Below are 12,230 nucleotides of genomic sequence, written 5' to 3'. Positions count from 1 at the left end.
AACCAACAAACCTGTACGTCTATGGAGTGTGGGGGGAAGCCGAAGATCTCGGAGAAAACCCATGCAGGTCACGGGGAGAACGTACAAACTCCGTACAGACAGCACCCGTAGTCAGGATTGAACCCAGGTCTCCGGCGCTGCATTCGCTGTAAAGCAGTAACTCTACTGCTGCGCCACCATGCCGCCCGTCTGTGCGAAGTTTAGATATTCTCTCTGTGACTGCGTGGGTTTTCTCTGGGTGCTCCGGTTTACTCCCACACCCCAAAGACGTACAAGTTTGTAGGTTAATTGGTTTCTGTAAATTGTCCCTTGTGTGTAGGATAGAACTAGTGTACAGGGTGATCGTTGGTCGGCGCGGACTTGGTGTTTCCATGATGTAGCTCTAAAGTATGATGATGGTGCTACATTTTGTAAACAAATTGAAATAGTAAATTTATTTTGAAGTGAGCACTTAGAATTTTAGCACACAGAGGATTCAATCTTACCCCACCGCTCCCAGTTCCGGGACAAGAGAAAGAACTTACCATCTGTTCCAGGTTTTGCAGACTCTCATGCAAACGCACAAATCCTTGCGACTGAGATAGCCGAACACAGCCATCCACACCTCCCTTTGCATCACATGGTCTTCGCCGTCATCGAGGGGCAGTGAGTCTGGGGGAGGGCTGACGGGTGGAGGGCGTACCACATGTCGCTCCATTTGAATGGATTTCGTTGGTGACACTGAAGGGGGTGGCCTGGTAATAACCCTGGGAGCCCGCCTCAAACTCGTCGTAAGCTGGTGTCTAAACCTCGGAGTTCCGTTCAACTTGTGCAGCCGGTCGCAGCTTGCCAGAAGTCGTTTCGGCTTTTCTACTTTTTCACCGTCTCCTTCCGTTTTAATCGGTTGGTGATTCTCATTTGCTAAGCAGCTCTCAGTCTTATGAATTTCCTGATTGAGTTCTTTGCTCAATTCTTTACTAAGTTCTTTGTTGTGCAATCGTTTTTTACGTTTCTCTTTAAATCTCTCGCTCTTCTTCTCCTTGGATTCTGCACTTTCAGTGCTCGGACCAGCTCTTGGAGAGCTCGACCTGGACTGGTCACTTTCCTTTGTCTTCTGAGGAGTCTCGGGTGGTTCGTCCTCTGGTTCTTGCTTGATATTTCGCAGTAATTTCACAGGCGTTTGACGATCTTCATTTGGATGCAAGGATCTTTTCTAGAAAAGTAAATAAAATAAACCACCAACTTATATGCTTTACATTTCAAAGAGTAGAGAGAGTTCAGAGGAAAATGATGTGACAACATTGAGGTATATTACAATACAATTCTAAAAAAGACAATGGTGGAGTAACTCAGTGGGTCAGGCAGCATCTCTGGAGAGTATATCTAGACAACATTTCGGGTCGGGATTAGTCTTCAAACCTGTTGTCCGGAGATGCTGCCTGATCTGTTGAGTTACTGCAGCATTTTGTGTCTTTTTTTGTAAACAAATATCTACATAATGATACACCAAAGATATCTCAATCGGTGCAGATAATTAGTTAGGCATTCCTGCTGTGTGAATATTTTATTTAATCCCCACCCTCAATGTCATTAACTGAAGCCAACTGTGATTGTGAATCATGAACTAAAGGTATTGCCCATGATACAAAAATTTCCAAACGATTTCTCCAGCAATGCAGCCTAAAGAGAAACCCGATTCAGCAAGGCAACAGATGTACAAGCTGCTGCTTGCTGGAAACATGTAGAGTGTAGGATCACACAACGGATGAATTCTTGTCACCTGCTATGAGACTTACAATCGACCATAGGGTAATCAATTTGTTAAATGGTCTGACATTAGAAGATAATGCTGAACAGCAGCTTTATAGAATTTGACATAGAATTGCACCCACAAAACCCCACAGATGAGTCAAAGCTTTATACAAAAGATATTCTAAAAATGAGAGGGAATGATTTATTCAGAATATGACGGGCAAATCTTTTGCTCAGAGGGTGGTGAGTATATGGAATGAGCTGTTAGAGGAAATAATTGAATCAGGTATAATAACTATTTAAAAGACATTTGGACATGGACAGGAATAGTACAGAGGGAAGGGCCACAAATGGGAAAATGGGACCAGCTTAAATGGGGCACTTTGGTCAACATGGACAAGTTAGCCCGAGGGCCTGTTTTCGTGCTGTACAGGTATATCCATCTAATATATCACGTAGATTTTTCATTTCTTCAAGGTCCATGTTTGATTGAAATAACAATCTGGGTCAAATCTCCAAATGAAAATAACTTCTGACCTATGCTGTGCCTGGAACAGCACATGCAGGAACCTTGCTAAAAACAGCAGAGTACCTCAAACTCAAAATAGTTTTAAATAAAGCGCAACATGATCTGGTGCGAGCATTGAATTTATCGAAGCTGCCAAATAAGTAAGGGACTGGAAAAATACTTGGTGATTATCCAGAATAGTATCTGTTGAAGTTCCATGTTTGCTGCCGGGGTTAGTGCTGGAGACAGATACAATGGTGGCATGTAAAAGGCTTTTAGATAGGTGCATGAATATGCAGGAAAGGGAGGGAAATGGATCATGTGCAAGTCGAGGAGATTAATTTAACTTGGCATCGTGTTTGGCACAGACATTGTGGAGCCAAAGGGCTGTTCTTATGCTATACTTTTCAGTGTTCTAACTTGACCTACTCATGGCCACCTTCTGATTGGATTTGGTGGAATAAACTACAGATTCCAGTCTAGTATAATGAACGTTAACTAATCAACTGTTAGCTCCAACCAGGACTTCTCAACACCATGACATGTTAAGTTTAACGTTGCAGAGTGAAGTAATCAATTAGAAAAAACTATTCCAATTTGAGAAACCGGATGTTGCTGCATAGGTCAAATGTTTTAAAATATATTCAAATACCTTTCTCCTCAAGAGCTTTTCTTCCCTTCCAATCTTAAACTGCAACAAAAGAATACAGCTTCAACAAATGTTGCAAGAAATATGTGCTACAATTCTTTTTCAAAAAACATCCTTATTGTTTATTTTAGATTACGGATTTATATAAATGCTTGAAATGCAGAGTGAAATGTCCTGCTACTCTGTTAATATGGACAACACGCCACAGTGATGTAGATATTTTTCAGTGATGACTTAATAACGGGTGTTACTAAATTCATAATTATAGAATCCACTGAATATTTGGTAAATCACCAATTAAAAGATCAGAGCACAATCGCTACTCAGGACTTTAGTAGCATTATTTTAAAACTAAATCATACAAAACAGCATGGATATTACTTTTTAAAGAACAGAGAGAACATTCTTCTCTCTATAATATCACCTAATTAGCTCAGGATCTTATTAAAATACAAATCACTGCTTCGTTCATGGAAAAGGTTTATAAACTTTTTTTAAATATTGTTTGATCACTATTTTTCACCAATTCACAAATCCTACAACTACTCTGAATTAAATACAGTAGAATTAATATATATGGAACATTAATTAAAAACTCATCACAAAATTGTTCCATTACAATTGCCAAATTCTTATGTTCCACCTTTTTTCTGATAACTGGGTCTGATGTTTTATCAACAATTCGTCGCTTCCGCATGATAAGTCCATCTTCAGATTTCCTCTTGGGAAAAGAGTCATCACATCGTTTCTTGGAATGTTCCTCCGATTTCCGTTTGGAATTTTCCTCTCGGTCACCCTTTTTCTTGACAGTTTCCATGTTGTCTTTGTGTTCTTTGTTCGGCCTCTGTTCTTTTAATAGCGAACCTGGGAGGTTGGAGGCATACTTAAATCCTGGCCCTCTTTTCTGCTTATAGACCAGAAGGGAAAAAAGAGATACAACTTTATACCTCTGGTACTTCAGCAAAGTTGTCATTTTAATTGTTTTATTTTGCCTACATGCCAGTCTACCATCCATTATCTGTGCTTATATATAAATACTGACACAAATATATACATATATATGCATGTGTATGTTTACATGTGTGAATGTTCATGTGGGTGTGTGTGTGTGTGTGTATGAACACGAGTGTGAACATACGTGCGTGCGTGTGTGTGAACATACGTAAGCGCGAGTGTGAGCGAGCGTGTGTGAGCACGCGCGTGCTTGTGTATACAATATTCTGCGGAGTATATAGAAAATCCAATGATAAAAAATAGATTTTTGACATCTGGCAGAGCTTTTAGTGATTGGTTGAAAATTAAAAAAACCTAACCTCAAAGGGGCAAATCTCTGAATTACTCAGTGCCATGTGCTAATGAACAGGAGCAGTAAATCAAAGTAGGTTAACACTTAGCTGAAGAAATGATGCACAGGTGACTGCTGATATTACCAAATTACCAAGGGAAAGAGAGGACTGTACAAATTAGATGTAGGATTATTATATAAACAGGAACAAAGTAAGCATAACTGACAACAAAATAGTTAATATTTCTAGATGCAAGGTCTTCATAAAAAAAGATATGGAGAGTTCAGAAATATACAACATGGAAACAGTCCCTTCTGCCCAACGTCCAAGCTGACCGAGGCAGCTTCCTGAGCTAGTCCCATTTGCCGGCATTAGGCCTATATCCCTCTAAATCTTTCCTACTCGTATACCTGTCTAAATGTCTATTAAATGTTGCACTTGTATCCACCTCCACCACTTCCTCTGGCAGCTTATTCCATATACCAAATACCCTCTGTTCTCTTGTTGTAGACTCCCTTACCTCGGGAAAAAGACTGTGGCAATCCATCTCATGATTTTATAAACCTCTAAGGTCACCCCTCACCCTCTTTGCTCTTGGAAAACAGTCCCAGTGTATCTAGTCTCTCTTTATAACTCAAGCCCCCCAGTCCTAGCAATATCCTTGTGAAGCTTTTTTGCTCTCTCTCTAGCTCAGGAGTCGGCAACCTTGTTCTGCATAGGGGCCAGGACCCATGTCTGTGATTGGATGGCGGGCCACATCTATCGCCATAGTGTGACACTTGGTGTTGTTTTTCGCATTCGTTTTCACATGTTTTTCAATTCGTTTTCTGCAGTTCCCAGGTCCCTTGCGTGCCCTCGGGACTGGCTGTAGCGCCCAGGTCGCCTGCGTGCCCTGGGACGAGCTGCAGTTCACAGATCAGCTCGCGTGTCCGGGACTGGCTGCAGTTCCAGGTCATGAAAACGAATTGAAAAAAAATATGCCTGCGGGCCGGATGATTTCAGTTACGGGCCGGATCCGGCCCGTGGGCCGTAGGTTGCCAACCTCTGCTCTAGCTTAATCACATCCTTCCGAAAGTATGGTGAACATTATTGCAGACCATTCCAGATGCAGTCTTACCAAAGTCTATAACATGACATCTCATCTGTTGTACTCAATGTCCCGTTCGATGAAGGCAAGTGTGTCATAGGTCTTCTTCGCCATCTTGTCCACCTGTGTCGCCACTTTCAGATAACTATTTACTTGTACCCCTATAACACCCCCCAGAGTCCTATTATTTACTGTGCTTGTCCTGCCCTGGTTCCTAAAGTGCATGACTCCGGATTTTAATTACGGGAACCCAGCACATAAGTTAAATTTCTTTTGCCATCTTTTGCCCACTTTCCCAGTTGATCTATATTCTGTTGTAGCCTCAGACAACCTTCTTCATTGTCCACGATCAAACCAGGTTTGGTGTCATCTGCAAACGTACTAATCATGCCACGTACATTCTTATCCAAATTGTGAAGTAAATATGACAAACAGGAACCCAGCACATATTCCTGTGACACATGACTGGTCACAGACCTCCAATTGAAAAACTCTCCATTGCCACCCTCTGTCCTCTGCCACCATGTCAATTAAGTAGCTCACACGAGATTCCAAGTGTTCTAACCTTTCAGAGCAGCCCACCAAGTGGGACCTGTCAAAAGTCTTGCTGAAGTCCATATGGACATTTTTTATCACCCTGCCTTTGTCAATCCTCTTGGTCATCTCTTCACATAACTCAATTAAATTCATGAGATAATATTTCCCACACACCAAAGCTGAATACCCCTAATCTTTCCAATAAAGATAAAGGATTAGAGGCAGTATAAATCAAATATTTTCTTAGAGAACTGAAAGGGAATTGAATTATGCCTTCCAGGATATAAATCTACTTATTGAGATTTAAAGCACCCAGTCAAAGAACTATTCAGCATGAAAACAGGCTCCTCCACACAATCTGTTCATGCCAAACATGTTGACATTCTGGGCTAGTTGCATTAGCCTGTGCTTGACATATATCCCACTAACCCTTCCTTTTGATACATCTGTCCAAATGGCTTTTGAAAGTTGTGATTTTGTTTGCTTCTATAGCAATTTAATATTCATCCTGTTGGGTATACAATAATCACTGCCAAAGAGTGGAAAAGAGAATGCAACTAATTTTCATGCAAATTTTAAAAAAGATAAAGAAATTATACAATGTAGTTATTATAAGAAAGGTTTTCTTAAAGTAGATTATTAAAATAACATTGTACATGGATTCCATAAGGTATAGACCTGAAACTTCCAGTCCAACAACACAGTGCTGATTTAGTACTAGTTAAAGCAGCGAGGCGAACAGATGTTTTAGTGGGGGGTGTACCTAAGAAATAATGATCACAGTGTCATTAGGTTTAGAAAGGTTGAGGAGGGCATGGAAAAATCAATGTGAAAATGTGCAGCCAGAGCATGGCTAACTCCAGTGTGCTGGAAGGGCATCTGACACAATGGATTGGAATTAAAGATTGGCAGGTAAAACGGTAATTAAACACTTGGAGATTTTAAGATGATGATTTTTTTGGTTTAAACTAGAAATATTCCCATTAGGTGAATGGAAGGACATCCAAAAATGAGATGAAAAGACTGCTAACCAAAGGGACATTATGATACAACAGAAAGAAGCAAGAAAGTCAGTCTTCTAACACGGTAGAGATCTTAGTTGAAAGCAGGAAGTATAAAAGAAATGTTGACCTATTATCAGAAATGGGAAACGTCAGGGATAAAGCTGTAAACTGTACAGAAAGACCAGGGATGGAATGGGATGGGGGAGGGGGGGGGGTGGAGGGGGGTGTGTTTTGAGGGTGTGATAAAGTGGAAGGTCTGCAATATGTCGCTGTTAGACAAAGACTGAATGACACAAGTAGTGAGGTGTCGGCTGAAGGCAGTGGCTGCCGAGTGAATAACACTATGTATATTAGTAGGAGGTGTAAGCAGGAGATGACGAATGAAATCTAAAATTATCCTCGGAGGATTAAACAAGTGAACGCCGGAAATGCAAGATGGCTGCTTATCTCATTTGTTGAATTCACATTGGATCCGGGAGGATGCAACATGTCGAACTGAAAGACAAGATGCTGTTCCTCAAGCTTATACTGAGTTCCGTTAGGACAGTGTGGGAGACAGGTTGCGGTGGAAGTGGGAGGGAGAATTAAAGTAGCAAGCGATTGAGAGCACATAGCGCGCTCATGTAGGTTGAATAGAAGTGTTCTGGAAAGCATCCATCCTGTTCCCAGGGTAACTACAGTCAGCACTGGTAATGGAGATGCACCTGTCGTGAGTATGGCTGAAATATTTACAATATGAGCAACTGTAAATTTCTTTACAAAAAACGAATATAAAACTATAAATAATTAAAAGTTTGGCAATATTAAAAGCGGAATAATCACTCCACCCAGGGGTACACCCTGGATTGCTAAAGTTAAGATGTTTTGACTGTAATCTTTCAACTCCTCTTGAAACATTAAACAGAAACAAAAGCAGGGCACCCTGCCCTGAACCTGCTGCACAATTTAACATCATCTTCTATTCCAAATACCATTCCCTTGCCCTTTTCCAATATTCCTTCATCCAAGTGAGAAAATAGAACATCAACATGTAGAAATCTGTTGATTTCTGTTCTGAATGCTTTGGATGACTGAACCTCCATATGCCCGAGGTTGAGAATTCCACCTTCAATTAAGAAATTTCTCCTAATTTTAATCTTACCTAGATTATCCCTTATTTTAAGGATATAACCCCTGGATTCCTTAGGTAGGGGAAGTATCCACCTCACATCTATCCTATTAAGCTTAAGAATTGTTCTCATTTCAATTAGGTCACTTCTAAAACAGAGGATTGGCCTACTCAATCTGTCCTGATATGACAGACCCACCATGGTCCCTTGAACCATTCTGGTCAACTATTATTGCAATCACTCTAGAAGCATTCCCTCTTTTAGGCAAGGAGATCACAACAGTGCACAACGCTCTTGAACTGGAAACCTATACAGTAAAGACCAACATGCCACAAGCCATCCTGTGCTCACTCAAGTCTGCCTCTCATGCAGTCCTCATGAATGCAGTTGCTTTTGTAGAATGGATTGAGCTCCAAGCTTCACTCCTACAAAAACAGAATTGTCCAAAAACATTGGCTGGGCCTCAAGCAAATGATTTTGGTGATTCTGTAAGCCCCACGCCAAACCTCAAGCCATCCTAGAGACAAATGCTGGAGTAACTCAGTGGGTAAGGCGTCATCTCTGGAGAACAAGGATTGGGTGTTTAAAGTCTAATCTGATTTTGTTTTGGGTGTGATAGTGACGGAAAGAGGCAATTACAGGATGCTGCAATGAAATTCTGACGGACTATTTTATTAGATCAGCTTTACACTGTCTCATTCTAATTTTTCTTTCTCTAGTTATTTCCCACAATTTAGCCAGTTTGGAAAGGCCTGTAGGCAAAAGACAAAGCTACGGACGTATTTCTCCAACTGCTGTTCCATGCCACATGGTGGCAGTGTAATGGGTTGCTCATCATTTCAGAGACATTAGTTTGTCCAATATTGTATGCACAAAACCAAAAAGATGAAAATGGGGACCCTTTAAAATAAAACAGAATAAAACTATTCAATATAACTTAAAAACTTAAAAAAAGACGTTCAAATGCTTAAAATCTGCCAAATTAATTATCTCAGATTACTCAGAAAATAAACTGTTGAGCAAAGCCTAATAAAATCTCGAGTGCACTCATCGTTAATGAGTACAGTACGCATTTTCAGGCCACATCATGCATGAATCATAAAGCAAATAACAGATTACAGAGCCCATTTTCTGTTGTTTACATCACAACTGAAAATTAATTATAATCCACACTAAGGTCAAAATTGTTACATCCACAGTCCTTTACATAGTAGTAATAATCTATTTTGGTAAAGCATTGTTAAAATATACATTTAACGCTTGTAATACTGCATATTGCTTTTTAAAATAATGAATAAAAAGCATCAACTATCAAACTAGTGAAATAGAGACTTTCAAATATGTCAGTTTGTTGGATCTCATCAACAACATCAAATTATGTTCCGCGTTGTAACCCATCAAATTAATCAGTAAACTGACATCAATATAAAGTCATAAACTACCAGTCCAGAGTCTGAAAAAACAGATGGCTTTTTATAAAGTACAGCATTTTACTCCTACTGACTTGGTTCGAAACTAATCGACATGTTCAGAAATTTACATTTTAGATACAAAATAAATCAATAATCTAAAGAAAAAAAAAAATCACAGGAATTTAAATTGTTTATCACAAATCAGATTCCAATATCAGACTTTTAGTTCAATGATCTTTGTTTTTTTCTGTAATTATCTTTTCATTGAAAAATATACGCATATTCCATTTTGTTAGCTAATAATATTTAACTGTATCTTCCATAAAAACAAAAGCGTTATATTAGTGGCCTTCTGCCATTTTGCAAAATGTGGTGGAGTTGTAGATAAAAAGTAATCATTTTAACATGCTATTAAGGAATCAAACAAAAATGAAATGATCAAATTAAATGCTAGCCAACCATAAAGAGACAGATATGGTCAAATTAGTACGCGGCGAGTGACTACAAATGTGTCCTTGCAAAACAATCACTAAAGTGTTAGACACTGCTCAGAACAAGCACTGAAGCTGAATGTATTCCAGCTATAAACTGATTATGCATCTTTTATCTATTCAGTTCATTAATTCATTACATTTTTTAGAATGCCAACCATCTTTCCCAGTTCACTTGGTTGTGTGTTACTTATTCATTGGTGCAAGAAGCCACAAAATATCTGAGACACCTCCATTTAGCAATCCATGCGTTTATGATTTTTACAACACATGGGGAAAAGTACTAGGTGGAACCTAAGAAATGAATCAGTCTTTGCTGAGCTGATTAACCTTTTGGCAGCTGGCCCAAAATTAGCCCCACCCTAAATCTCTGGAAAGGTCACTCGACTGAACTTTTGGTTAAAGGTGATGAGAGGGTGATTATAGGAAAAAATACAAAACAACAGTTCAAGGGAGACATATTTGGTTCTTACATTGGGTTAATAACTAGTTTGTCCCATTGTTCAAAACTTACTTCCTAACTTTTTTAAATTAATGACTGGGGGGCCAGTAGTTCACCAAATCAACAATCCTATGAATAAAAGCACAATGAAACTTTCACATATACGTTAGTTCCATAACAATGAAAGACATTTTATTATGTTCTATTTTAAATGTTATACAACTCCACAAATTTCATGTCATTCTGTAAACTGACTCATCAGACCACCTACAGTCTCACTACAGTCATTTTTATATATATAATACAAACAAAGGTTCTAGCACAATTCCTGCAGTACACAATTTGTTACAGAAAAATATCTATCCACCGCTACCATTTGGTCCTTTCAACAAGCCACTTTTGGATCGAGTTCATCAACATGTCTGAGGGATCCCTTGAGTCTTAACCTTCTGCACCTGCCTCCTTCGTGGGACCTCGTCAAAGTCTCAATACAGGCTATGGGCTACATCTTCTGCCCTGCCCTCATCAACCTTCTTGGTTACTTAAAAAAAAAATCTAATTCATGCCCAACCAAAGGCCCCATTGATGTATACATATTTATACGTTTTAGAGGACATCCAAGACTCTAATATGGTCTATCTTCAAGACATCGCGATTAACCTTCCCAAGTACCCTCGTCTTCCCTGGAGAAATATTCACTGAGGACCTCGGCTTCTCATACTGCTCCACACATTGATGACCACTTTGGTTACTGAAGGGGCCCAATTCTCCCTCTTGTTATCCGTTCCCCTTAATATACATAAAATCTCTTTGGATTCTTCTTTATCTGATCTGCCTGATTTACCTCATGTCCCTTTTTGCCTTCCTGATTTCCTTACATATGCTTCTGAATCCCCGATAGTCATTCAGAGATACACTTGATCTCAGCCGCCTATTCCTGACCCATGCCATCTCTTTTTTCCTCACCAGAGCCTCAATTTCACTAATCGTCTAGGGTTCCTTATTCCTGCCTGCCTTGTCCTTCACTCTAACAGGGATATGCATACCTTGAACTCTCTCAATCATGCTTTTAAAAGCCTCCTATTTCCTGGACATCTCTCTTCCGGCTAACAACCTACTCGAATCAGCTTTTGCAAGTTCACATAAAGCGCAATATAATAAACATTTCTACCACAGTAAATTAGTTTCTGATGTGTGTTCCTAAATTCATGATCCCATAAACACTTCACTGTCATAAAGCCAGATGCAAAGCCGAATGCCTTTCCAAGGATAAGAACACTAATTGATTTTCCAAAACTATCACTGTACACAATCCAAGAGAACAATAAAACCCCTTACAATTAAAATGAAATGTGTTTCACTGTAAAATAACCTGGCTCCAACTGCAGTAATTGATAGCTCTGCTTGTTCGTAGCATTAACATTTTCACAGAAAGATTAATGGAATCCTGAAGATATATTTATATTTTTACTGTAAACCCAGATCAAAGATATCTACTGGGTCATAAGTTCACTCCCCTCATCTACATTCCCCAAAAAACTAATTAAATTTAACAGAAAAGCTCTAGACTGCTTAATTAAAATATTAACTACAGATCTATGTGTTTCACATACATTTACCTCCTTAACCTTTTAAGATAATTTGACATGCACTATTCCGAAACATAAAGCATGTTTCCATCCTTCTGGCAGTGACAGTTTCAGCCTATAGGACAGAGACATGTTCCATGAGACATGTTCCCTGCCTTGTTTCGTAGCAAATTAATACATTCCATTAGCTTCAACATTTTCATTTCATTCCCTGGTCTGTGTTTGATAACATCAGTTAAACCTTGATACAAGAAGTGATCGCAGAGACACTTCGAAGATCTTTGGTGGATTAACGATAATTTACTTAAACTCTTTTGAATAGAACCATGTGTCACATCCATTATTTGCTACAAAACTGACAGCAATAAGATCGACATATGTGAGC

The 12,230-nt window shown here is 39.3% G+C and overlaps 1 protein-coding gene across 5 annotated transcripts in view; it reads right to left on the bottom strand.

Moving 5' to 3' along the window:
- Positions 1–12,230, bottom strand: part of kdm2b (lysine demethylase 2B) — a 196,650-nt gene that overhangs the window by 23,017 nt on the left and 161,403 nt on the right. For 4 of the 5 annotated variants that reach the window (XM_033043248.1, XM_033043247.1, XM_033043249.1 and 1 more), the window contains 3 exons: positions 3,532–3,804; positions 2,892–2,930; positions 525–1,192 (listed from right to left, as the gene is read on the bottom strand). In XM_033043248.1, coding sequence (XP_032899139.1) covers positions 525–1,192; positions 2,892–2,930; positions 3,532–3,804 — 980 coding nt within the window. The remainder of the gene's footprint in view (positions 1–524; positions 1,193–2,891; positions 2,931–3,531; positions 3,805–12,230) is intronic. The other variant, XM_033043246.1, reaches the window with a different exon arrangement.

Source organism: Amblyraja radiata, chromosome 25 (assembly GCF_010909765.2).
Source record: "Amblyraja radiata isolate CabotCenter1 chromosome 25, sAmbRad1.1.pri, whole genome shotgun sequence".
Taxonomy (NCBI): domain Eukaryota; kingdom Metazoa; phylum Chordata; class Chondrichthyes; order Rajiformes; family Rajidae; genus Amblyraja; species Amblyraja radiata.
Note: the sequence above shows the minus strand (reverse complement) of the source record. Positions and strands in the feature narration are given on the sequence as shown.